The sequence below is a fragment of the Mastacembelus armatus genome, chromosome 5, assembly GCF_900324485.2.
Source record: "Mastacembelus armatus chromosome 5, fMasArm1.2, whole genome shotgun sequence".
Classification (NCBI taxonomy): Eukaryota; Metazoa; Chordata; class Actinopteri; order Synbranchiformes; family Mastacembelidae; genus Mastacembelus; species Mastacembelus armatus.
Genome location: NC_046637.1, coordinates 11,165,410 through 11,193,098, shown reverse-complemented (window position 1 = coordinate 11,193,098; position 27,689 = coordinate 11,165,410). Strand labels below are relative to the sequence as shown.

At 40.2% G+C, this 27,689-nt stretch overlaps 3 protein-coding genes across 3 annotated transcripts in view; 1 reads left to right on the top strand and 2 right to left on the bottom strand.

Moving 5' to 3' along the window:
* Positions 1-262: 262 nt before the first annotated feature.
* grik6 (glutamate receptor, ionotropic, kainate 6) lies at positions 263-4,186 on the top strand. Its single transcript, XM_026306306.1, has 9 exons — positions 263-347; positions 1,849-1,886; positions 1,967-2,146; positions 2,336-2,559; positions 2,670-2,767; positions 2,904-3,121; positions 3,228-3,447; positions 3,558-3,802; positions 4,082-4,186. The coding sequence occupies exons 1-9, from the start codon at positions 263-265 to the stop codon at positions 4,184-4,186; spliced, it is 1,413 nt and encodes a 470-aa protein (XP_026162091.1).
* Positions 4,187-4,927: 741 nt separating this feature from the next.
* plch2b (phospholipase C, eta 2b) lies at positions 4,928-14,057 on the bottom strand. Its single transcript, XM_026306305.1, has 21 exons — positions 14,039-14,057; positions 12,458-12,799; positions 11,299-11,445; positions 10,835-11,078; positions 10,589-10,718; positions 9,643-9,813; positions 9,235-9,328; positions 8,905-9,108; positions 8,667-8,787; positions 8,380-8,551; positions 8,145-8,252; positions 7,974-8,057; positions 7,744-7,841; positions 7,564-7,652; positions 7,250-7,435; positions 7,058-7,165; positions 6,848-6,972; positions 6,669-6,753; positions 6,431-6,577; positions 6,145-6,224; positions 4,928-6,061 (listed from the first exon to the last, which is right to left on the bottom strand). Exons 1-21 carry the CDS (start codon positions 14,055-14,057, stop codon positions 4,928-4,930), a joined length of 3,888 nt encoding a protein of 1,295 aa, XP_026162090.1.
* Positions 14,058-14,216: 159 nt separating this feature from the next.
* skib (v-ski avian sarcoma viral oncogene homolog b) overlaps positions 14,217-27,689 on the bottom strand; it is a 28,728-nt gene continuing 15,255 nt past the window's right edge. Inside the window, exons 2-7 of the mRNA XM_026308071.2 lie at positions 18,320-18,433; positions 17,967-18,070; positions 17,632-17,876; positions 16,707-16,978; positions 16,372-16,602; positions 14,217-16,271 (exon numbers count right to left, since the gene is read on the bottom strand). Of these exons, the coding sequence (XP_026163856.1) occupies positions 16,050-16,271; positions 16,372-16,602; positions 16,707-16,978; positions 17,632-17,876; positions 17,967-18,070; positions 18,320-18,433 (1,188 nt within the window). The 3' untranslated portion in view covers positions 14,217-16,049. The remainder of the gene's footprint in view (positions 16,272-16,371; positions 16,603-16,706; positions 16,979-17,631; positions 17,877-17,966; positions 18,071-18,319; positions 18,434-27,689) is intronic.

The window sequence follows — 27,689 nt, the reverse complement described above, 5'->3', positions numbered from 1 at the left end:
TTGAATTTGAAAAACTTCAGAACACGCTGTATCTGCCTGAAGCCTGACGTGCCAATCCAGAAGTCTTGGACTCTTGTCAGGTAGTAAAGACCTCCATCATTTGTATACACTCCTCACTGATAATCAGGCTTAACAATTTATTGCAATAAGTTGATTGATCTTTTGTATCAAGCATGTATATTAAGGACTATCTTAATAGACATTTTAATTATGCATATGATCCCTTCGATGCACCACTAATGATATGTTTCTAAATTCTAGGATGCAAATCAAAAGAGGAAGGATGCTGTCTGCCTTCTCTGCATTGTCTTTTGGGTTTTTCATAAACATGAGAATGTGTACTGCAGGTGAGTGAGTTTGATTTGTCACAGACATATATACTTGTGTAGAAATAATACTAACACAACTGTTTAACACTGTGTTAAATAATAAATCAAAGTTACTGAGTGTGCACTGATGTACAAGTTAGTCTGAATGACAAATTTTAAAAAGAAGTCTTGTTTCTAGATACTGATATCTTAGACTTTGGTCCACTCACTGCATTTGTAATTCAGTAGAGATGGATTGCTTTTTTTCCTTTGGCAAAGTCCTCATGTTTTCACTGCTGGATTTGGTAGAAACTTCTCAGGCTTGACAAGATGTAAATACATAAACTGTCAGCTCGGATGAATATCAAAGTGTGGCACCACATCCTGTCCAACTGATGTAGAAAAATAGAAAAGGAAGCAAGCCAGCTGACACACTCACAAAAACCGGTAATAAATCAACTGTATGAAGCAAACAAAGACTCAGTGTTTCAGATTGGCCAGAAAGTGACAGGGGCTTGAACAGCTTGTATACGTGTCATCTTTTGAAAAGGAGGATCTGATGGTTGTCAGGATCACCCTGTGGTGATGCATCCCCAAGGCCTTGGCCTGAATTGAGCCTTTTTGATTCTCTTTGACTGCCCTCCCATCTCACAGTGCCGTGGCATTGAGACTCTTTGAATTAACATACTGCTCTGGGGTGCAAACCATTTTCAAATAGGCCAGATCTCTAGGATACAGGAAAGCAGTTGTGAGTACAAGGTCAATACGGGCATCCCAAAATTCACCTCAGACATCACTGCATGTCAGAATAAAAGAACAAAGATGGGCAGCACACAAAGAAGTTATTATTCTACTAAATTTAGGTTGGACACCAGCTATTTTTCAATGAGTAAAAAATAATCCTGAAGCACTCCAACTTTTTGTTGCCTTCTCAGACCTTCCTAGCTGTTCAGTTTTTATAGACAAGATGACTGGCATGGTACTGTAAGAATGGGCCAAAGGCACTGTATGACTCCACATTTTTTATAACACAATTCCAAACTTATAAAAAAAGAAGAAAAAGAAAAGAATTAAACATCAAAAACATAAGAATAACAGGTTATAAGACTAAGAGTCTACAGCTATGATATGTTATTTGCTTTGTGAGATTGTACTTAATGAACAGTAATATTTTGTGCTAATGTCAGAAAAGTCAAGGGATTGCCAAAGTTTATACATTTCATCCTCTGGAGGGCAAAAATGTCTATAAACAATTTTGTGGCAATCCATCTAGCAGTTGTTGAAAAATTTAGGTCTGGACCACACTGGCAGCGAGGGGCTCTGTTACTAATCAAGCTCAATTATTCCAGTAGTGTCCTACCTATTTGGTTTGTGAACAACTGTGTACTTATCACGTGTCATCACAAGCAAACACTGGGGGACTTTAAAACCTTGAATTAATTTTGCCCTCTTATCATCCCAACTTTGCAGTGTTCATTGGCATGATGAACCATATCTAAAAGTTCTCATGATGACATGTTTCTTTCTTTTCCCCCCTCAGTGTCAATGCAATCGGAGCTGAGAATCACAACAATAAAGGTAATTAATTTGTTTCTTCCAAACCAATAAATGCAAAATCAAAGCTAAAACACATTTAATGATTACACAATTTCTTTTAGCAAGAGCCATACACTGTGTCTAAAGGAACACAGTTGGAGGGCTTTTGCATGGACCTGCTGTCTGAAGTAGCCAAGAAACTGGGCTTCAAGTACAGAGTGCAGCTGGTGAAGGATGGCTCATATGGCAGACAGGATGAGAACGGGAACTGGAATGGGATGATTGGAGAGGTCATGAGAGGAGTGAGTATATGAAAACTTGCTACTACTTTTGGATGAGTCAAAGGGCAGAAACACTGCTCTTTCCAGGTGGAAAAAATATATGAATATGTGACGTAAACAATATTGTTATTGAAATCACAATCACAGTGATGTTAAATCTACACCCTTTAAGGGGTTTCTATGATTTATATATTTATGTAAACCTTACAGGAGGCAGACCTTGCGATAGCTCCACTGACTCTCACTGCAGCTCGGGAGAAAGTGGTGGGGATGACCAAACCCTTCATGCAGACTGGTATCAGCATCCTGCTGAGGAAGGACATCTCAGAGGAAACAGGCTTATTTGATTTTCTGACCCCCTTTACAGTCGAGACCTGGGTTGGCTTACTCATTGCCTACCTGGGGACTGCTGCTTGCATCTTTATAGCTGCAAGGTTTGTGATGCGAGTAGTTAAATTTGTTCATTTATTTGTTGTTTATTCATTCACACTTTCTCTGAGTATAGTCTTGTTTCACATTAATCAATATTTTTATGTGAATGTAGGCTCAGCCCATGTGAATGGAGTCAGCCTCAGAGTGAGCAGAACAGATTCAGCCTCCTCCACAGTTTGTGGTACACAGCTGGAGCTCTGACACTTCAAGGTTAAACAGCAAACCCAGACCCCTGAGTCATGTTTCTAAGCCATCACAGTACAACAAATAAAGAGAGGAATGTCGGTACACAATAAATTTACTCATGTGTTTCTTTTTTTCCTTTTTTTTAAATTCTTTTGGTCAGGAGCTGGTCCTCACCCCAGTGCTTTATCAGGACGTGTTATCTGCTGCAGCTGGTGGTTGTTTACAATTGTTCTCCTGGCTTGTTATTTCTGCAACCTTAGCTCTTCTAAAAGCTCTGAGTCCACTCATCTGACAGTGAAAGGGTTTGAGGACTTGGCCAATCAGGAAATGATTGAGTATGGCTGCCTCGCTGGCTCTTCCACACTGGCTTTTTTCAAGGCAAGTATGAGGGTCTAGATCTCTCAAATATCTATACTTCCTAGACAGCTTGTACATTTAATCACTGCAGCTTCAGCCACCTCTAATATTTATTTCCTTCAACCAGAATTCAAACAATCCTGTGTACCGCAGAATCTATGAACACATGGAGAGATCGAAGAGTTTTGTGTCATCTGTGGATGAAGGGGTTAGGCGTGCAAAAGAGGGTAACTTTGCTTTTATTGGAGAGTCTGTCTCTCTGGACCTGGCTGTAGCACGTCACTGTGAACTGGTCAGGGCTCATGAAGTTATTGGCATGAGGGGATACAGCATTGCTACTGCCCTTGGTGAGGCTGCTCATTTTAAAACTTCATTTAACAATGTGACAGGCAATAAAATAGGTCAAATATTCAAATGGATTAATTAACATCATGTCAAAACTGTCAATTTCTACAAGGCTCATCCCTCATAAAGAACTTTAGCGTGGCAATCCTACAACTGAGCGAGGCTGGAGAGCTGGCCTACCTGAGAAGCAAGTGGTGGGCCAGTAGCTGCATCGCAGACAAGGCCAAGTCTCCAACTGTGCAGACACACAGCATCAAGGGGATATTTCTGATTCTATCTCTTGGTTTGGGGCTGGGAACACTGCTGGCTGTCCTGGAGCTAACCTTCAAGAGTCGTAGACATGCTGTGGAGCAGAGGGTATGTCACAAAAAAACAAAACACTAACTCCAAAGTAATGTTACAGAAACTATGCCAGTCTTAATGTTCATTCAATTGGATAAAGGCTGCGGCATTTGCTTATTAATTTAAAGACAATGCAATTTGTTGTAGTTAGAAACAACATTTACCTGTAAGTATTCACATCGGACATAGGCTACCAAAATACAGAAGAGAAAACTTGAGAGATTCTCATCCACATAGATGTTTACATTCAATTCATAAACACTAATGAATAGATTTGTGTCACCTTTCCCTCAGAAATCTTGCTGCACTGTGCTGAATGAAGAACTGAGGCTGCGCTTGGGGACCAGCAATGCAAACAGACCCCAGGAAAATGTAGACAAAGATAAAGAAAAACCATAGAAACATCCAAGAAACATGTAGCTTAAATCCACAAATCTTTAAACTTAATTTTTGATAGTTTTTTTTACACTTTGTTCTAATATTTGATAGAAATATTGATTTAAATAGATTTTCTTATTTGTAAAAAAGGAAAAATAAAAAATTCATTTGATTGATCACATTTTATCAAAATAATCAATTTATTAAGTACAAATGCTAGAGTGTCAATGAAAAAGCATATATTAGTTTAGATATATTACAAAAATAATTGCTTAAGTGATCCACACTTGAATGTTTTACTAACAAATAGTGATCATGTACTTTCTACGTTTGCTGTTAGTTGATATGGCTGTGACTCTACATCACTGTTTTGTACAGTTGGCAATGGCATCCCATGTTTTCAGCAATTCAGTTTCTTTTTTAAAAACTAATTCATGCATAAAAACTGTGTTGATTGTAAAGATTCCAGTAGCATGAATACAACAGTGCGAGTTGTAAACATTACAGCAGACTTTAAATAATAAAAATTGTCTAATTGTGTATTTCTTCTTTGTGTATTTCTTCTTTCTTTCTTCTTCACATTTATCAAAAAGAAAATTAGAATTGCTTGGTGTCTTTTGTGTTTGTCCTCCCACAGGTCCTTTGTGTTTTAGCTGCTCTTCTTCTATGCCTTCCGAAAGAGACTGCTGTCTTTGGAGTCACAAATCTAAACTGTAGTCTAATCTACAGAAACACACACATAAAAAGCCAAGATTTAATATGCTACTTAACCTCTGTATTTATTTTTGGTTCACTTTGAAAATCACATTTCATCCATGACTCACCATCTAGAAAAAGCGGCGATTTGCAGCGGATCTCTCTCATCTTCTGGTCAAAAAGCACCTTCATCTCCCTCTGCAGGGTCCCCTCACATTGCTCTGCACCAGCTGGCAAACAGGAGGGCACAAACTCCAGGCTGTCAGTGCTGCTGTCACTGCTGCTGGATGTGCTGTCTGACAGGCAGAGACCATTGAGTATAGGTCTCACCTGGTTGCTGTAGCTGCCATAGTTTTGTGCTCCCTGTGTCTGCCAGTGGAAAGCAGGCTTGCAGTTCACCATTGGTGACTGAGGAGAGGTAGTCTGTTTTCTAGGGCAACTGCGTGAGCGGGTCTTGGTTCGCATGGGGGTGGAGGGTCGAGGGATGGCAGGAGCCAATAAAGTCCGTCTAACCCTGGCGGGGGATAATGGAGGGATAAGTGGATGAGATTTGGCTTCAGGCTGGAGCACAGGTGGTGAGTGAGGGAGTGGATCAGGCTGACTCTGAGCTTCTCCTGGTCGCTCAGGTTCAGTGAAAGTTTCTTTCTGTGGTTCTGGTGGTAATTCTTCAGATGGTTCAGGCTGCTCTGATTCAGCTGTCTCCTGCTCAACAGAGTTTGACTCTGGTTGTTCATTAAAATCATACTCCAGTTCTTCTTGAATTGCATTTTGATTCTCAGGAACAGGACCATCAGGACACAATGCCTGGGAGGACGTCTCAAGGTCAAAGCTGTCTGCTGTCACGTAGGGAGCCGCTCCCATGTGGTGGGAGTCAGTGGAGGACATTCGACTGAATATCCCTCTCCTTGTTTCTGGTGGTTCATGAATTTTAACTCTGTTAGCTCGCCTCAGTGGCTCACTCATGGCCCCTTTGTGGATTCCAGCCTTGGCAACCAGCCCTTGTATCAGAGGAGACATTTCCCCATTCCTGCTGTCCTGAGAGATGGTATCCAGGTCCTTGCGGAAATACGGGGCACGTCCTTCTTCTGAGGACTGGACAGAAAAGTCTAGAGAAGACTGCCTTTGATGACTCTTCATGTGCTTCTGAGCTGCTTTTTGAATGTGTTTTCTAGCTGCTTGCACCGCATTTGTGGGTTTGATCTGTTTTCACAAAACAAATCACACCAAAGGTTTTCAGATTGTATCTTTAGAAAAAGCTGAAATCAGTGTTTAAAGTAACTTACCTTTTCTGGTATATCATGGATTGCAACATGAACAAAGATGGAGGATTCCGCCATCCCCTCCAGGTACACATGCCGATAACCTACATATTTTTTGGGAAAAAAAATAAAAAATTATGTTAAACTAATTTTATTTAATTAAAGAATAAAACTGGTGATGTGTCCAGGGTGTACCCTTCAAGTCAATGTTAGCTGGGATAGACTACATGTCTCTCTCTGTGATCCTTATAAATAAGTGTATATATTTGATGGATAGATGGATGCATTTGCATCTTATTATGTCATCTACCTGGCATCATGCTGGTGAAAGCTACAGTCCTCTGTCCAATGAAATCCTGCCCAATATGATCATGATCCCACACCTGGAAACGTACCAGGGAGATCTGTGGCATTCGAATATTGAAGACGAGGGTCTCCTCCCACATTGGATTGAAACCTAAATGTCAGTTAAAGAGACGTTACACAGACTGAAGTTACACAACTTGATGTACATAATTTAAATTGCAGGATAGTGTTTGCACAAATACCATTGTCGTTCACCACCCTAGTTTGCTGCTTAGAGCAGTCAACAGGTAGACCGATAATCTCAACCTCAACAAAGGGATCAATAATCTGAAAAATGTAAAAACATGGTTAAAATTTTTTAGTGCTAAAACAGTGCCCTAATATTGCTATGGATTTTATGCCTGATGTATTTTGCCCTCACCTCTCCCCTGTCCCCAAACACAGAGTCTTTGGGTTTAGGAAGCTGCTGTCCACTGATAATCTTCAGCACTAATTGAGTCTTTCCATGTCCTGGAAGAGGATCCTCCATCATGGGATTAATGGCATCTGAAGAAAACCAAGAAATGTAACTAGCATCTTGTGCACTTAGCACTTTTTAAATACACTCTGCACAAACCGCTAAGACACAAACCTTTACACATGCACTTAGGTTTCAGAATATATCCACAGTTTCCATTGCTTGAGAACTTGGCTTGGTTCAGTTCAAGCATACGTCCCTCTGTTTGATAATTCATTGCAACTAGAATGAAACAAAAGTATATACAAATGAAAACATGCTACTCAGATTCAGACTCAATACTCAGACTGTATTGCAGTCTCTTACCCATGTGGCATCCTGCATTCCAGTATGCCTGTGGGTTAAAGTTGCTTGAGTCCACTCTGTAGTTGGATGGGTAGACTCTTATGAGTTGGCGCTGGTTGAAACGCACCAGTTCACGTGGCTGCAGCTGCAAGATCTGGTTCATAACAGTCTCATCGAGGGATGAGACCTGCCAACTGTTTGCAAATGCTGCCAGACAGAAAAAAGGAAAAGAAGGATTCATTCTCAAAACTTACAATGAACTGCAAGACATATTTGTGGTAAATATATGCAAATATTTAAAGCTGGATGTTCACTTTTATGCCTCTTGAATTTACCTTGCGTTTCTATGTCATGTACACGAACAGATTTTGTGTATTTCACCAGGTCAGACAGAGCACGAGACAGCCTCATTGTTTTCCTCCTCCTGAGCGACACAATATAACGTACAAGTGTAACTGATCTTTCTAAGAGCATTAAGAGATAAAACTTCTTAATTCATTAATTAATAGACTTACTTGGGATGGTAAACAATTTGTGTTCTTTCCCTGCTGCTGCTGAAGTCTGATTCTCCATCAGACATCGCCTTATTTCTTACTTGGATTCTCTTTTTCCTCTGAAAAAATGTACATTTTTTAAATCCAAACTGGTCTGAACAATAAGCTATCAAATGCACTATTTTTGTTCCTATCATAGGCAGGGGGGTGGAAAAGTGGAGGAAAGAAGTTTAAATACTTTGATGTCAGACCTTTCGTTTGAAGCTCCTTATGATTGATCTGCCAAATCGCTTCTTCTTTTTGGGCTGATTAGCAGAAGTAACACTATTTTCATCCTAAAACAGAAAAGCATCATTGACAATTAGAGGTATCTATGTATGTGCCTGTCTGTCTAAATATCTATGGTTTAAAGTTTTGTTTACCTGTGAGTTTTGATCATCGTCTTCATCCTCTCCCTCATCTCCAGAGTCTTCATCAGACACATCACCCTCCTCTACCTCAGGATCAAGGTTTGCAGGCAGCTTTTTCCCCTAAAAAAAAAAAAAAAAAAAAAAGTGCCCTGTGTGCTGTATATTATAACTGCTTTGGATGAATATCCATTTAGCATAATATTTAATAGTATTGGTTAATGCATATTGATATAAAAACAAACTTTACCTTGACTAAAATTTTCCCTTTCAGGATCTCAGGAGAGGGCAGCTTCTTGCATTCATGAGCATTGACACTGGACAGGTCCAGTTTATCCTGTAGCACCTCTTTCAGATACTCAGCCATCTTTTTCTGCTGAGGCACACTGCAGTGGTTCTCTATGGACAAAATCACTGGGTACCTAGGGGGTGAGGTGGATAATATCTGAGCTACAGGGCCAGCATGGTACAGACATCATGCTTCTTACTGTAATAGGTTGACAAACTATACCAATATCAGGACCCAGTTACACTTACTGTGATTTTGTGAAGGCATATTTGTTAATTGTTTCAATCACATCTTTAAAGAGAATTTTTGATGTCAAGGTGTAACCATGATGGATAATGGGTTCTCCGTCTGGCCCATCCCAGCAGTCCACTGAGACCGAAGAAAGAAAGAAGCACAAAAGAGTTTAGAGATGAGTGATTCAGCTTCTCTGAATTGTCATGAAATCACAGTGAAGTCAGCTGAAATTGTGGTTTTGGAGGCTCCTACCCTCAACACAGCGACAGCCAGCTTGGAGAACATACGCGTACATTTCCACTCTAGACTGAGACAGCAGCTGGTCTCCTGTCAGGTATGTGTTGTGTGATGTGGCAATGAAGTAATTACACAGAGGCTGTGTCATGTCCTGGTTCACCTGATTGTGCTCGGGGTTAAAGATATCGCCTGCAGGACTCCGCATGTAGTTGGTAAAACCTGAAAGAAGAAAGGTTCAGACCACATGTGGGTTGATGCCCGATCAAAGCGACACATGTGACATTAGTGATGCTTCTCACTGGTTGTATACTGTTATATATGTTAATATGAGCAAGTTCCCCATACCATCAATACCTATTACCATACGCTGCAGATTCTCTGGACATGGCTCAAACTTGGCCACTATGTCAACTAGATGCTCTCTGGATAGGCCTCGCATCTGTAAATAAAATAACATCAGGAAAGTCATCATCATTTGGAAATGGAGCAATGGAGCCAGTTTTTGACATACATGTTTCAGCAGTTGAGTGCTTACAGTAATAAGTTTTTTTAAGTTCTAAGGTATTTTAAATCACACCTTCAAAAACTGCCATTTAAATCACACCTTTAAAAACTGCCAGTAGACTTTTACAAACAGTAAAAACTACCACCAAGACATGCAATTTCAGTATGTAATGAAAGTGTGAAGCTATTGTTGTAAAAAGAGATGACCATCTAAAATCTGTATAATTTCTTCTACACAGTTTGTTGTACCTTCTGTTCATTTTCCAGAAAGCGTGCAAGGTCTTGAAGATCCAAGACTTCTTTCTGATTGCTGTAGGAGATCATTATCAGGTAGAGGTCTCTGCGAGTGGATATCATCTTATAGAACGAACAGAATTCTTCAAAGCCCAGAGAGCCCTGGATCTCGTCTGTGTCTGCTTCCTACAGAGAGCGGTAGGATTTTATGATAATTCTCAGTTTGTGTGATTTGAGATAACCACCATGGGAAAGAAAAATATGTAGCTCCATATATCTATCTGAAAGACACATGTCTATCACCATCAATGACTGAATCTCATTTACAGTTATTGGCATCATCGGGAAGCAAGGACTGTGCTACTGAACTAAAGCAATATTACAGTGCAACTAAAGCCATCTGTTCAGCAGCAGCCATTTGGTCTTCCAGTGACATTCGCCTGCACTATACTGCAAATGCTGTATATCTGTCCTTTTGTCTTTGTACTTCTGAGAAAAATCAAGTGAAAATCAAAAAGAAAAATAATCTCATCAAGGATTTCCCATCTTTAACCTCTTCATTTTTAAAGACTTAATCCTTCTTTCCTCCTGGTGTCTTTTTTCTGCCAGTCTGTACTTTGAGGAAGGGTGCCTGATCAAAGCACCAGCACATTAAGAAATCATTTGTGAAATCTCTGTGCATATACAAACATCTTTAGTTATTTTAAACCATGCTATTAGTTTGGCATTGTCTACTACTTTGGCAATCCATCTCAAACTATGGGATGGATTGGAATGAAATTTTGTCCAGTAATGCAGAAGATATGACATTAACAGGGCAGCACAGAAGTTAGGAGGTACTATAGTCTGTTAGTGGTGCTAGATTACTACATATACTAAAAACACAGAGGTACCATTGATGATGGGTCGTGCACTAAACTTGTGGAAGCTTTCTTTGCAGTTGTGTAGAAGTTAGTCTTACTTGAAACATCTGCCTGACTTTCTGCTTTGCTAAATTCACATTGAGTTTGTGGAGCAGCTGGTGAACCTCTCCAATGCTCAAGGTGCCATCCCCATTTTTGTCAGCCTCAGAAAAAGTCTGTTGTAACCATGTAAGCTACAGTTAAGGAGGACACTTCGGGGATCATGAGCTGAATATTCTCAATTTAGTGTGAGAACACTACAATTTTAGAGACTGAACATGTATGAGTGGCAGGACAAAGGATATTGATCACGGGTGCGTTGCCTCCGGGCTAAACTGTCTTCATCACTGATGCCAGCCATGAGGTATTTCAGTCCAGTTATCCAGGTGCGGGCCTCCTCTGCATTGGTGGAGACCAGGTCCAGAGACTTCACACGCTCCCCGTAGTAAATACTGAAGCAACAGTTCGGGTCGAAGCGGTTGTCTGCATAACGCCTGAAGATCTCTGACTTTTTCCCTTCACAGACTTCATGGATGGAATCAATAGTTACTGAAACAGGTAGGACAAGAAAAGTTGTGATGATAATTTAGAGCTTCCCATTATTTCTTCTGTTTTTAATCAATGTTTCTAGTGATTGGCTATTGAACCAGTTGTGTAATTCCAGTCTTTGTCAGATTGGCCATACGCAAACCCTTGCACTGAAAGAAGAGGAGGTTCAATTATTCCAAAACCACAAAAAGAAAAGCTGAAAAAAGTGGTTAAGGCTCACTTTTGGCCTTGTCATGTTTCTTGGAGGGTCGCCAGCGGATACAGGACTTGTGATCGTCTAGGTAAAAGAACCGGACGAGCCCATTCTTCTTCCCTTTCAGTTTGGTCATCTGAGTGCCATTCTGCATGGAGCACATACACCTCTCCACTATATGAGAGCACAGGGAGACACATTATTAAACAAGGGTGAAGTGGCTGACCCTGTTTCGTAGTCAAGCTTGTCAAAAATCCACTGAGATAATCACACCGTTATTTCCTGCCAACATTAGAGAAAGTCCATTCATCCCCTGCTTCTCTCGAGGAAGATGAAGAATGTTGGTACCAAAGCCTGTTTAGTTTTCCAACTCATTCAGTCAAAAGCGCTTTTCAAATATAAATAGTGTGTAATACGTGCGGTACGTGTTGTGATTTCATTATGACATTATGACAACTCCTAAGGATTCCCTGAAGCAGCTGAGAGAAGGAAAGGTTTACCATCAAGCACTTGTTCATGAGATTATAGTCTGCGTCACACAGGAATTTAAGCAGCTGTATATGTGTTAATCATAAGAGGCACAAGAAGGAAAGAAGCCCATAAATTACCTTTGTCTAGAAAATAAATCCACCAATTACTAATTGAATTCAAAACAAGGTGTTTAATTCATTTAATTTAACATTTATTGTATATGTACACACTGAAATAATATTTCAGAGCCAATTGATTTACTGTAACTTTCAGGTCATTGTTCTTCATGGTAAAGTGGCGCAATTGTTTTGTGTGCTCAGAGCAGGTAACCTTTGTTTGTAATCTGAAGCTCAGATACATGTGACACAACCTGGCAAATCATTCAGGCTAATCCTAAAGGATTGTCTACTGTCCATATGTCCATTATCTACTCACATGTCTCACTACTTCTCTGCTCTGTTATATGGGGAACTCCCACATTTTAAAGACCGCTTGCAAGAAAATATGTTTGTTGACATTTTAAATACACAAGTCATGTTTTAATATACAGCACTGTATATACAGCATGTGGTATGTGTCTAATATCAACAAATGATTCAATAATTTGCACTTCAGTTTTAGTAGATTGTAGGTAGGAACTTCTACTAAATATGCTGACATTATGCAGGGAGTGTTTCAAAGCAAATTTATTAAATGAGTCATCAGCAAGTCTTACCAAACTGTCCAAGCCTCCATTTAGGCTGTGCTACCACACTGCCACCAATCCAGAAAAACTCCTCTGCAAGCCTGGAGATGGATGCTTTCTGCCAGAGTTTTGGAGAGCTCATAATGGACGGTGCAGGTGAACTCAGTGTACTTGGGGCTTGTTTCCCCTGGTTTGAGAAGCCCTTATCCAATGAGGGGGAGAACATTCCTGATGACAAATATCCCAAAGACTGAAAGGTGGTCTTTTTAGGTGACAGAGAGGACACTGGTGGGCTGCCACTCAGCCCTGGAGACAGAGGTGCCATCGCTGGGGTGATGTTCATCCCTGAACTGTACATTTGGGTCCAACTTTCTGGTCCCGATCACACCACATGAAGCCACCGTCCCACTCTCTCTGCTGGACTCTTCAGTGACTTTGGAGCATAGCTTCGCTCATACAGCTTGAAAAATGTCAGCATATACGCCTTTTCCATTTAAAGTCTTCCCACATGAGATCAGGCAACGATTTTCCCATCCTGAAAGTTCATTCCTCATCATCCTAGTATATGTCCAGTGATTCAGTGTGGCAGGTTCTTATTTATTTTTTGCCCTTAGAGAAGACCTACAGAGAGGTGTGCAACATGTGTCAGTCACTAAATCTTCCCCAAGCTGTAATCCTGAAGTGAGGCTTCAGCCTTGCTTTCACGGAGGGATTTTCATGCAACCAGTAAGCCTCTGAAGAAAGACTGGGATTGAAAAGGTGCATATATTCATTTTACTGCACATATGACACACATGTCTTAATCATTATAGAGTATAGGAAATTACAGTTTTAGACTTTAAGACTCAATAAAAAGAAAGTATTAGAATTTAAGGTTGGTGCATCCACTTTTTAACTGTGTGTAATGATTTCCCCCTAGAGGCAACTATGTGACATACAGTACACATGTACATAGCTACATAATGCACCAGGAGATCTAGATGAATATCTACTATCTCAAACATTTTGCTATTTGCTTTACTTTAGAGGGTAGACATTCTCATGACAAACAATTACAAGCAACTTCATTTCTTTTACCTAATTAGACCAGACGCAGAAAAGACTTACTCCTCTGAATGGTTTGTTGCACCTGTTTGGGTGGGACAACTTAATATAGAATAAAAAGCACATATTTCCAGTTTGCTTCTTTTCATTTTAATCTGAAGAGCAGAACAGTTAACTCTGCTCATCCAATAGTTGTTAAGACTTCTTCTTAAAAATATGGTGGTGACACGAGAAAAAATCAGATCACCAAAGTTAGGATTCATTCTCTGTACAAAATCCATGGCTACCCATTCTTTTTTTTCCTTTTGGCTGCTTCCCTTAGGGGTTGCTACAGCAAATCTATTGATCTGTATGATTGATTTGGCACAAGATTTACACTGGATGCCCTTCCTGATGCAACCCTCCTCATTTATTTGAGCTTGGGAATGACACTAAGACCACACTGGTTTGTGCAACCTCAGTGGATGAGACTAATGGCCCCTGGTCTTCCAAGGTGAACCCCCCTCCAAGTACTAAGCAGGCCTGGCCCTGCTTAGCTTTCGAGATCCGACAGGATCAGGCACTTGCCGGACCTTGTGGCTGTCATGGCTACCTGTCCAGTAATTAAGATAATTTAGTCTTGATCCCACAATGCATCACTAAACCCAAGATATTAGCATGTATAAAGATAAGTCCACAAACTCACACAGAAGAAATATTGTTTACGTTGAGGTACAATTAAAAAACACCCTTTTAAAAACTGAAGGATGATTTAAATTTTAATGGGTATTATACAAGTTTTCTGAAGGAAAAGGAAACATTGAAACAAGAGGCGAGTGAAACCCCACTTCCAAACCAAAACTACAACAGCATTAGCCAACAATTGATATTGCTATTACACTGTACCCAATACTGAGCGAGGATATTATAATAAGACATAAAACTGTTTCTTGTCTAAATATACAAGAGCACCTAAGGTTGAAACCATGAGAGGGTGTCACTTCTACCCTATCTGATGAGGGAGTTGGAGGTGCAAAAAAAAAAAAATAAAATGCATTTTTCAGTTTTTGGTCTGTGGTGTAACATACACTTTGTAATTCATCAAATAATAAAACATCTTCTCAAATAAACTAAATAAAAAGACAATTTATTATATTTTGTTTGTGTGTCAAACCCTAAAAAACTACTGATAAATCAAGTTTACAACTATTGATGTAAATCATCAAGTTCATTGTTTCTGGTAAATGCCCTGTGATTGTAATTATACTGATGGGATGTAACAATGAAATTGTAGTTTTGCAGCTCCAAATATAGTTTCTTTTTGGTTTCAAGTAAGAGCAAAAATTATATTTATAATCAGTTTAAAGCAAGCAAACATACCAACAAATATCTTATTTACACTATCATTGTATTTACATCAAATGATACTGAGGGAACATTTGTTTCAATTCAAAGTTCATGTTAACTGGTGATTTGAAAAATGTGAGAAGGGGTACAATGCACAATGCAAAGTTCTTTTCTTTAAAAAGTGCAATTTTTTTTCTTAAAGTAAAAAAATATATATCCATATTTTGTATATATGTAAAAATGTTGTTCATATAAACAGCTTTTGTTAAGAGCCCTGAAACCAGTGACTAAAAATGAATGCTTTCTGTTGATAGGCAGCAAATTATTATAGAATATAAATTATTTTACAATACTCAATAGAAAATCAGAAGTACGGCATTTCAACAAAAACAGACAGCTGTTGAAGTATTTTTTTTAGGAGGGCATTTGTAGTCTTATCTGAACTAATGTGGGCAAGAACATTTACTGGAATTTCACTGGAAAAACAACGTTCAGACAATAAAGAAAGTTGAAAAGTAACACTTCCATAAAATATCTATGCATAAAACAATGGTGGACCTGAAGGCAGGCCGTGTAACCTCCAATACTTCAGATTTTTAAAATACAAAAGGTTGACAAGCAGGGATACATGCGTACATTTTTGTATATGGAGTTTTCTTGCCTGTGGTATAACAGTGCTGCGCAAGCAATATTTCTTATAAAGTACATCCTCTACACAGATATAAAAAGCAAGCTGATATTAAAAGTAAATAGTGGTAAACAGGTGTCTCTTGTTTCCAGTGGTCTGCAATGACACCTTTGAGTGTACCAAATTTTGTGGCACCAAGAGTTTCATCATCTGTTCATGTTTCACCAGGCGGAACATGTTTCTTCCCTTCATATTCAAGTAGTGTTTTGTGGCTATATTTGTACATCTTAGATAGCTTATACCAAAATAAAGTCCTTGGACTGCGTCAGGTGTCTAACCGAGGGCTCTGACAGCACTGGAGAGGTGTGTTCACTGAAGAGGTCTTTCTTAGTTTCACACTCAACAACATGCTCAGACATCATGCTACTTTCCAGTTCATGTCATAAAATACATACAGTATATTGTCATAATAATATTGATTAATATCATATCATATTATATATGACAGAGTTTTCTTCTACAAAACTGACTTTGCATTTTGCCGAGTCTCTTTTTCCTCATGAGGTGCAATAAAATCCTTAACCTGTTGTTTGAGTCTTTTTCTCCAGTTTTAAATGTGCAACTTTAGGATCCATTGGTGCTTTGCGTGGTCTGTCTGTTTGTGTGTGTGTTTGATTCCTTGGAGTCTCCAGGAGTGCTGCTGTCAGCCTGCTGCACCAGCTGGTTTTGCAGGTCTTTAACAACACTTTCCAGGCTCTGCCGAGCTTCTCTCTCCAGCTGCAGTTCATGTCTCAGCTGCTCACGATCAGCTTCTGCTTTATGTAGTTGCACATGCAACTCCTCAATCTGCAAAACACAACAAAGAACAGCAAACAGTCCGTAAAAATGAAAAACAAAACAGGGATAGGATCAACGATCTTCAATGGTTATGTAGGGGACATCTTACCTGAGTAGTGTACTTGACCCGGAGAAGCTCAGCCTCACAACCTTTATCACAAACCCGGAGCTGCCTCTCCCTCTCCAACTCTCTCTTCAGGCGCCCACAAGACTCCTCTGCATCCCTCATCTTTCTCTCCCAATCCACATGAAGGCGTTCGATCTCCTTTCGCAGGTTGCGCTTGGCTTCGATGGCCTCACGAAGGCGGCCTTTCTTAGCCACCCTCACGAACTCCAATTCCTGTAAAACATCAGAATCATATGTTGAATATCCTAATATTCCCCAAGACATTAGGGCCATTTTATTTTATCTCCACAGTATTACACAAAAACAAGATGTGACACCTGCTGAAGGCTGCGTTTAGCTTGCACAGCAGCTGCCAGTTTCTCCTCCTGCTTAACTCTCATCCTGACAATCTCCTGCAGGAGTTTTTCCCTAGCGTCTTTCGTGTCCATGCCCGCGTACAGCATCTGTCTGAGTGTGTCCATCTCTGGGCAAATGAGCCCTGACATCCAGGCAGGTCCCTCCTGAGTTCGAGCAACACTCTGAGGGGTCAAAGACTGAGAGACACTGGTGCGAACTGATGCAGAAGTCTGGGAGGAAGCTGGCAGTGGACCTGAGGAAGAGAGAGAAATTAAATTTTTATTTTATAAAATGTAAGATCCTGTGTATTCAAGTGGAACATTTTTACACAGTTGAATTTGTCCATTTATCTATTACTGTTAATTATCGATTTAAACTATTCATTTTTTTATGCTCATCTCTTACTTTAGCTATGCTACTATTTCTCTACTTTTAGCTAAGTCTACAAACTGTTTATGAATTATTTGAGCTGTTGCAACTATTTACTAATTACTATTAAAAACAAGCTATTTTTAATCTGCTATTTTAGCTAACTTTTACAATGGCTTATCCATAAGTTTCAATCAACTCTTTGAATTGCTTATTTAGTTTATTCAGCCATTATTTTTAGCCAATAGTCTCAATTGTTTATCCATTCCTCTTACAATTACATGGTATTCAGGTTTTATAGCTTATTCAATATGTGGATATATATCTTTATTTCTGTTGTACTTCTTTCATGTGACACCAGGTGGTGCAGTTGCACATAAATCATTCAGAACCAGATCTACTATGGCTCACTTCCAGCAGAACTTTCTGTCCAATAAAAGTTTCAACTGTAAAATCTGTGTCTTATGGAGACTGACTCTTGAATTTGTTTATTTTTTCTGTATTATTTCCCACCTCCAGATGATGACTGATACTCACGATCATCACAGTCATCCACATCGATCTCTCCATCTGTGTCCATGTTATCGGCTTGGTTGGTGGTACCGGAAGCTGTTGGCTTTGCTGCAGGTTGTACATCCCCATTAGGTACCTCCTGTGGTGGCCTGGAAGTGGCTGCATGACCCCTGCCTGGAGCGTGACTGTCTCTGGGATGGACCAGAGGGGCCAGGGGAGCTAGTGTCAGATTGGGAGCCACAGTAGTGTCCTGAATCTTTGCGTAGGACCTATACAGGCAGCATTTAAAGCATTTTATCAGTTATGAGTTCAGTTTAACACATAACATTAATTATAACTGCTTTGCTAAGATGACTCACCTTTCTACCTCATTCTGGGGAGCTGGTTTCTCTTTTTCTGCCACTTTAGGAGACCACGGGCGGAAAGCAGAGGGCCTCTGTTTCAGTTGGACCTGTTTCAGATCCTGGAACAACAAACAAAGCAACAAGCTTGGATAAACTCACAGTAAACTACCACCAGAACATTTAATCAGCCATGACGAACATATTCAAAGGCCCCTCTTTATTTAACAAGGCTGAATGATGAGAGGTCATAACTAGATGATAATGCGATGATTCAAAAGGACAACCCTTTTACGTCACATTTGACCTTTGAGCTTAACTGTAAATCCAGTTTCACGCTAAGAACATGGACACACACAGGACATACATACCTTGTGTGCAGACTTTGACAGTGATTGTAACCAGTCAGGTTTCTTGTCTTTGTCAGCAGATGGAGACTGTGATTTATCAAGTTTGGACCGTTTGACTGGGACTGGGCTGGGGGACTGTGGAGAGAGGAGAGAATAGATGGTTAATCATCATCATCCTTGCAGAGATAAAGTGCAGATATTTTCATCATGGAGTGCAGTGGATATTTCAAGAGCTCACTACAACAATAACGTTGTATGACTGTAATGGGTGTTATTCACAAGCAACACATGGATTTATCAGACGATGACAAAAATGTTTTTTTTTATAACTCAGTCTTACTTGAACTAAAAAGTGCAGAGAGTCACAGAAAGGTGGAAAATAGAAGAAAAAGAGAACCGCAGAGAAGTCACAGAGAGAGAAGGAGGATAGAAGATGCATCTGTATAAGCGTTCAGTCTGAGCTTGGCATGTCTGCATGTGTGTGTGTGTGTGTGTGTGTGTATGTGTGTGTGTGTGTGTGTGTGTGTGTGTGTATGTGTGTGTGTGTGTGTGCGTGCGTGCGAGTAAGTGAGCAGGGCTTTGAGCTAAGCAGACACTCAAGCTGGTCTGGCTGGCAGCCAGTCGGGCTACATTGCTCCCTGCCAGAGAGAAGAGGCGCCGTCAGGTGGAGCAGATCGACTCCAAGAACCACAGAAATATTGCAATAAAGAGACTGAAGGAGACAGAGAGGGAGACGAATTAAAGTAATTGCACTCAGATCTTACAGATGATTGAATTGAAGTGTTCAGAGAGAGTTCCATGTTAACTCAGGGCTGCAGAGTCATGTAGCATTTGAAGAGACTGTCCTTAGAAAACCATTGAATGGAAGCATGTGCCACAAAATACTGAATCCCAAGAGGCCCAGATTGGATATATTGCATATCTGTGTGTGTGTAAAACTTTAGGCCCATGTGTTGAGATGACTAACCTCCACAGCCCTCAGGTCTGCACTTGTCAGACAGAGGATATGTTTTCGTAGGCAGGCTCAGAGGCCAGCACAGACCTGCATGCCACTCTCTTACTCACTATTATGACATTTTGCCTCCAGGAATGGCAAACACTCCTATCTCCTTGTCTGCATGGATGATTCAAGAGAAATGATTACTCTCTGTCTACCATCAAAATCCTCAATGAGAAACACTTCTGCGGAGTTCTGTGTAGTTGCGAAACCATAATCGCTGTAATCACCTCAAGGTGGAAATTAATGGCAAACCTCATTTAGTATTAAGTGAGAAGCCTGGCTGGTAATGAATCATGTCTCACAGCTTTTCTACACAAAGCCAGACGCTGTGTGAGTGCATGTATGCGTGCACGCTGCTATGAGTGGGTTTCAGGATGCATGGGGAGGTGGGTGTGTGCGGGTGTAGACATGCATACATGTGGGAAGGTTTGTGTTTGTGTCTGGTGCAGGATCCTGAAGGGTGGAGGTGTTAGTCAGGTCTGGCGCTGCATACCTGATCTGCATACATGAAAATCAGCAGTAGCTTTGAAACAATATTAGTAAGCTTACAGAAAATACTTCAAATCTTCAGTTCTAATGATAACTTATCAAGCAAAGACAATTATTAATTTATTATTTCTTTGTTCAGAATGACTTGTGTCTTATTAGTTACCTTTATTTCTTGACCTTCATTCATTGATTTATTATCATGTATTTATTTGATTTGATTATTTGATTCTCTCTTTGAACCTGCTGCAGTAAGATTTGATAGGTAGAAACAAGTGGTGAGCACAACACTGACATTTCATAACATTTCAAATTCATATGTCAAACAGTTGCTTATTTTCACATCCAGCAGCAACACATGCTGCTTTTATGCAGCTGTATAGTTTTATGCCTAATGACTTTATATGTGATGATTGTCTAGACACTCCCCTTACATCTCCCTGACTCAAATATTTCTCCTCTACTTGTCTAACCAGTCACCACTTTATACACACACACACACGCACACACACACACACGCACACACACACCCACACCCATTCACACACAGTGTACTGTTTGGTTTTGCTACTGTAGGTTAATTCTTTTAACCCAGACCTCCTGCTGACTTCGTCTGGCTCAGTAAGGGTGACTCGACCCCTCACCTGCCTGACTCAAGGCTGGTGGTTTTCTAAGAACTGCTACCCTGGTGTAATCAGACCCTGTAATTATGGACATGACTTGTTTTCCCGATAAAGGATGTCTTAGCTGTCTGATACTATTTCTACCCTGAGGTTTACAGCTTCAGGAAGGCAATGAGCACTAGACATAATAGAGTCAGAAAACAGACACTCCCAGACACCACAAGGGACCTGTTGGCTAAATCTGACACTGACCTCACAGGAGAGCAGCCACACGGGCTTTACTCACCACCACATCATAGACATAGCATGGCCACAGAGTCATAACACCCTCCTCTCGCAGGCCTTACTGCCTGCCTGCCTAGCAGTCTCTCTCTCTCTCCTTCTCTCTCTTTCACTGGTAGAGAGGGAGACTTCCTCTGTGGAGTTTGCTTTGGCCGAGTCCCCTGTGGGAACTGAGTCTTGAGTGGGAGGGGGGTGGGCTAGGGGAGTGGGGACCACAGAGGAAGCACTGAACTAAAGGAATGTATACTTGAAGGCCAAGTACAACCTCCCCTTTAAGACTCCATTCAAGCATTGCCCTTTTCAACTTGCTATTGTATGATATTTCTTTGAGGCGCTGTAATGAGGGAGTGTTTCAAAGCAAACCTGTAGGCTAAACAGGGTCCAACAGCAGCTGGGCAAGAGAAGACATGCTTTATTTTTTAATTAGTGCCACATAATGGAATGGTAATACCTGGATAAACCTCAGCTATTTTCATTCTGGAATGATAGATACACACCATACTGCAAATATATCAGTATTTTTTTTTTCTTCTTTTTGAGAGCACAGCTTTTGACCTGCTTGAAGAAGAATTTGTCTATAATGTGCTAACTAGAGCACAATGGGGGCTGAACTAGCACATGGAGATAATGACCATGATATCTTGAGCAAGATTGCTTTAAAGCTTCACCAGCAAAGACCCGCACCACAGTGGGTGCTGATTTAAAGGATCAGTTCACCCAAAAAACAAAACAAACCTCTGACAGTACCTAATCATGCAGGTTACCAGTACAATGGCAGTAAATAGAGGTGAATTTGTGGTGCTCACAGCACTAACATTTAAACTGTAAACAGTTATCATAAGAATGATTTCCTTAGTAGAAAATACCTCTAATTGCTGCCAAGGTGGAGCCTGAGTAGAAGACACAGAAGAGGCAGACCCTTGGGAAAGAAGATGGATGCACAGGGAAGAGGTAGTTGATTGGATACGAGGAGGTGTGGTGACAGTGTCCGCTGCTCTTGGTGTAAGAATTATCTTAGTTTCATAGTTTTGACCATTCCTTGCTATTGGTTATCAAAACATATTCACTGCTACTGAGATCTGTAAATGTGGTGAATCATCAAAAAAAGGTCAGATGGGGCAGGAAATACAAGCCAGCTGTTTAGTCAGATTATCTAAAACATTTTATAAAGAGGTAAACCAGGTGTACATACAGTAACTACCTAAAGAAACAAGACAGAAACATGTCAATTAGTGAGCATTAGAGGTGCTGCTAGGTGGTTTTTCGTTGCTTTAGTTTCATATTTACTGTGCGAATCAAAACCTCCAGCATCAGCATCAAATGAAATTATCACAAAATAAAACAAAGGGCAGCACTTATCTGGTGAGGCAAAAATAGCTTCCCCAGCTAAACTTCCTTGGGCAACAGTCATATAATACCAATGCATGCTGCATGATAGCATGGCATTAAGAAAAGTGCACGGCAACAAGACACAACACAGTTTCAGATTACAACCTCCTTTCCCTTCCTAAACCCCTGAATGTAATCCCCAGATCGACATGTGCTTAGTGGGGCGCTGTCTCACTCAAGGGCACAACAACTGGCACGGCTCATTTGGGTAACGGCCTTAGTTGGAAATGAGAGAATACTTGTTTTAGTCATCTGATCCTTGTAGTTTGGTGTTGATGGTCGCGGGGATGCCTTGAGCTCTCTGTTCAACTCTCACTGCATAAATTGTAAGACAGTCCCTTGATTTATATAAAGCCCTGTGGTCACCTCAGAACAGCTGGGGGAAAATTATTGGTGTCTGCCCAGAATACTCCTGGCACTCAATCCTTATTTAACACTGATACAGCACAAACTTCCTTTTCCCCTCTCTATATCTTAACTCAATTTATCGATTAATTCTGTCTCCGCTGTGTCCAGTTTGAGGACGTACTGTTTATATAGCTGATATGAGCTATGACAGTACAGACACACAAAGAGAGCTGCGGGGCTTGGCATAAGGTCGGCATTACAGTAAAGCTTATTGGATTGTCCTAATTGTCTTTAGGATTGAGACTTGATGAGGTCTGTAGAAAACACAGGATGAGGTGCTGTTCTTAAAGTTGGACAATATCCCATCAGGTCCACACAGCCTGACATATATAGCTTCAAGGCATTAAGAACAGACTGTTAAAATTACAGTTTTATGTAAAACCACGATATGCAGAAACATGGCTCTCTCCTCTGCTGCTCTTTCTCAGGTTTCTCCTCTTTTTAAAAATTTCAGTATTTATTTTTGGTGCACTGTACGCCTATCTCAATTCAATTCACTCAAATGTGAATGAAAACTATCAAGACAAACTAACCTCTTCATAATCTTTTGCAGACAGGTTTCATTTCTAGAGTTGACATCATGAAAAAAACTGCTTCTGAATGCAATGAACTGCCAGCATGTGCATGAAAAGATCATCTTGCTGGAGAGAGCAAATAAAAAGAAAGATTACAGCACTACTACACAAGAAGTGAACTCCAATTCAGGTCCAAACATGGCAACCATAATAATAGGACATGCCCACTGTCTCTCTTTCTTACAGTATGTTGACAGTGGTGTCCAAATCAGTCTTTCCCTCAGAGAATGACCTCACAGTAAACAGGACTCATAAGTTATTTCAATAGACACGGAAACTCTAAACATAATGGCATGAAGCAGATATCACAGCAGATTATGGCTTATTAGTATGTGCATGTTTGGTACAGTTGTGGGTTAAAGTTGTCTTAGGAAATGAAACATGCTCTGCGACTGGTGTATTTATAGAAATACATAGTGCCAAATTCAGCAGATAGTTGTCTGAGCCCCCCTGCTGTACTGTTGCAATATGAGAATTTGACATCAGACTACACGATCTAAGGGAAGGCACAAGATTGTATCTGCAAACCAATAAAGGTGAAACACACTCACACACTCTGTCCTCCACACTCACTGGGACATGCCGCACAGTCAGCCACCCACACACCCACACACCCACAGACACACACACACACACACCCACACACAATCCTTTTATGCTTCTATTCATATTTAGCACACTTATAATGTAGGAGCAGCTGCAGTGCTAACCAGGAGGCTGGAGGGGATCAAGGTTAAGGAGAAACACAGAGAAAAAGAAAGAAATAGATAAATACAGGCTCTACATTTACAGAATTTAATTTAGTGCTCATAAAGGATAAAAAATCTCAAAATGTATTCATGCAACCTTCAGGAACATCATGAATAAAAGAAGAAAGAATATCTGAGAATGTGTGAGAACATTTGATTTTCATGCATATTTCCTGTTTGGTTTTGCTTAACTCCTGTGATTTGCTCAATGCTTAAAGCTGATCAAATTAAATATTTAGTCTAAATACTGGTTTTACTTATATTTCTCTCTGCCTTAGTTCAAACAGGTATTGACCTGGCAGTTCTAGATGCAGCACCGCTGGAATATACAGCAGTAATTCAGATTGTTGATGTGCTCTTAAATTCAATTAAGGGAAAGCTGTGAGAACGTCAGCAAGACTAAAAAGGTTACCACACAGGCATGTGCAAAAACAGTTCCCACATCTGTCACAGAGAAATTTTAAATGCATAGCTGTTTTTATATCGCAAACAAACATACAAACATTGGTCCCTTTATAATTTTATAATTTTATAAAATATCATGCAGTGGTGTTGCAGAAAATCTGACATGTATTTCTGTTGCTATATCCTGACTTACATGTGTGCGTGCCTTCACAGAACTTGATCTCCGTTCTGCAGCAGTGCCAACGCCATCTTTGCCATGCAAACTTAATCCCTCGGCATTACACTGACCCTCGTCTCATTCTCTGCCAGTGATGCATTTCTGTATATTTAAATGATCTGTAGCTATAATATTCACTTAATATGATAATTTGGGACATAATTATCATTCACATAGTTTAATATCTGTGAAATGTCATTCAAACATATTTTGAAAAAAAAAAAAGAGAAAGCCAAATCACTTCTCGATGATCCACAATAAGTAATGTCAACAATTACACGTCGACTACAATATAAACGACAGTCTTTGCTTCAGTGACTAATATCTTGGACAGCAGTGCCAACTTATTTGCTGTCATAAATGTACAAGGAAGTGATTTCTAAATATAAAATGAACACAGCTCAGTTTGCCTGGATGAGATTAAGTATCTGTCCTAACAATTTTGATTTCAGTACAGCAAAATGAAGAGATTTGGTATATTTCAACACAAAAAAGAAATATAAGATATTCTATGCTAAGTTTTTTTTTTCTTCAAAAATTCAGTATTGCACATTCATAATGTCGGGCAATTTCCTCAAGACAGATTAAAAGAAGAACGGCCAACATCAGAGCTGCAGAGTTTCAACTGTCTTGACTTTTAATCCCTAACCTTCAAAAACACTGGAGACTATATTTCCCATAATGTTGAAAATGTAGAAAATTTGTGGGTAATTGCAGAGTAATGAAAAAAACAAAAAACAAAACTCCTTTCTGAGTCAGTTGATTCAGTTAAACCATCCTCTGGTCTGATGTTCACAGTTGACAACCGTTTTTCAGTGACATGCACATTTCTGTCTGTATGCAGAGAGGTGTGCACCGCCATTCTCACTGTTAGCACGCTCCCTCTCTGCTCTACAGGGCAGCAAGTCCAGTGTCTGACTGGATGAGTTTTAATCCTACAGATTAATACTAATGCCATGGCAAAGAAGGGAGAAAGACGATTAAAATGTCACTGGATAACCTCTCCACAACCCAAACAGTAACAGCTCCAAATACACAGACCATTATATCACTTGCAGTACCTGGTACTGGACGACTCCCCTAGGCCTCCCTCACTGGGCAGATACGTTAAAAGAGGTCAGAACATGAGGAGGCCTGGCAGACCGTCAGAGGGGGGGGGGGAGCAACTGCCCAGGGACTGCTAGTTATAACAGGTGAAGCTCAGCCAGGATCTACACCACCTCGATGGGCCAAATGCAGAGTCAGAGCTCCATGTTAACAACTGAGTGCATGGGATAAAACATACCACTTTTGGCCCTAATGAGACTTTACCTAAAAACTCACATTGCATTTTAAATCTTCTTTTCTACTTTCCTGAAATAATTAAGTCATGTAGACATGAAATAAAAATTTCTGTTGGTTAAGAAAATGCATGGTTATTCATTAGGCTATTTAGGGTCACGGGGAGCCTGGAGCCTATCCTAGCCTAGCTCTCTTTTGGTGAAAGGACTGGGCCACATAGAGACAAACAAGCACACACAGTCACACTCACTCCTATGAGCAATTTAGAATCACTAATCAACCTGACATATATGCTTTTGGAGGAAACCGGAGTACCCATGAAAGCACAGAGAGAACATGCAAACCCTTCACAGAAAGCCCCCTGCCCAGCATCGAACCAGGAACCTTCTCATTGTGAGGCAACGGTGCTAACCACTCACCCACCATGCTGCATAGTCTGGTGATTATTTTTTTTATTAACTGTGTTTTCAGTTTATTAGGTTTTCTCTTTGCTATCAGTTAAGTCAGAAATTCAGTATAAAAGGGAGTAGAGTGTTTTGTTTGAAAAATTGCTTCACAGTAGCATTATCAAAATATTTTTTATATTGTTTGAGGATGTATATAGATTTCCTAGTTTATAAGCATATACTGAAAACTAATATTTAATAATAGTTTCAGGAGACCTAATGGAATTACTAATTTAATCTAACAAACAATCATCAACACAGTAACATATAGCTAATTTCAGCCATATCCAAATCAGTAGCAGCCATGTAACCAATGAGCCATAGAGCATTGCACAGTTTTTAAAATGGTAAAGCAGCTGAGCTGCGCCTTGTGCCACTGTGCCTTCACGGTAAACTGACCCACATGAAAACGTTCCCCCCGAGCAGTCACTGGAGCGGAGGGCAGGTGGCAGGTTTACTTGGAAAGATGAATATGGGATGAATACCAGAGGTTAAGAGGTGTGAGGGGACGGGACAGGGGCAGAGCGGAATTAAGGGGAGGGGGCCATAAAAGCTGTGAGAGGATAAGGTGAAGTTAGGGTCACTGCTCACTCAGGGTCCCATGTGATCACATCAACACAGTATGCGTTCTGAGAAACTGCTCAGGAGCTAATTGGTTGTGAGGTAATAAATCCTGCTGAAATTTATAGATACCATTCTAGCCATTCTGTTAAAATGGTGCCTTCCTGGTCACCAGGTTAAAAAACCTAATCTCTGCTCAAACACTCCTTTCTATAATCATTCAAACAATGAAATACTATTAAAGTTAATGCTACAGACTCCTGATATGGCCTTTAAATCAGTCAAAGACAGTCTTTAGTTTAATTAGCTTTGAACATGCTTGAAAACCATGGATCATAGCTTTTTATACTGCACCAGTACATATTAGGCACTTTTCTAATGCTGGAAAGCACAACCAGAGAGCTGCACTATTTACCTGCACTATTTGAACAATACTAATGGACCCATTGAGAGATACAGGAAACACTAAGAATAAAAGGGGCATATTAAAGAGCAATAAAAACCTTGACATAAACTGTCTACACATTTTCAAAACTACATCAAGAGTTATTCCTGAAAATGTTCTCTGTGCCTCTGTCACAGAACCACAAGCTGAGTCGAACGTTCGGTGGCTTCACAGCAAGATTATGTGTAGGCTATATGGTAATATTTGACAGAGATCAAACAGCGTTTCACTTGTTTCCACTTGTTTAAGGAATTGTCTGTAAGGGAAATAGGGGATAAAACACCCACAACATCCGCTCCTAAGATCACACATTCCATCCTTAAACACTGGTTTTCTTTCCCTCCTCTGTTCATTGGAAAACATATCTGCTTGCAGAAGTAATTCGGTGAGAGGACTCGAGCCTTGCAGCTTCCATAAAACGAATATGAGTGCTCTAAAATGGAGGGCAGTAAGGGGTGGGTGGCGGACCACAGCACCTCATGAATTCTGCAATTTGCCGTCTGTTTCTTGACTCTGAAAAATTC

What these genes read in the sequence shown, in the direction of transcription:
- grik6 (XM_026306306.1), top strand. Translation starts at nt 263, where the DNA reads ATGCAAATCAAAAGAGGAAGGATGCTGTCTGCCTTCTCTGCATTGTCT. An exon ending in CAGCATTGCTACTGCCCTTG is followed by an intron (nt 3,448 to 3,557) that starts GTGAGGCTGCTC and finishes AATTTCTACAAG; the next exon opens with GCTCATCCCTCATAAAGAAC. An exon ending in GACATGCTGTGGAGCAGAGG is followed by an intron (nt 3,803 to 4,081) that starts GTATGTCACAAA and finishes CCTTTCCCTCAG; the next exon opens with AAATCTTGCTGCACTGTGCT.
- plch2b (XM_026306305.1), bottom strand. An exon ending in GAAACATGACAAGGCCAAAA is followed by an intron (nt 11,079 to 11,298) that starts GTGAGCCTTAAC and finishes TACCTGTTTCAG; the next exon opens with TAACTATTGATTCCATCCAT. An exon ending in TTCTGGAAAATGAACAGAAG is followed by an intron (nt 9,329 to 9,642) that starts GTACAACAAACT and finishes TTTTATTTACAG; the next exon opens with ATGCGAGGCCTATCCAGAGA.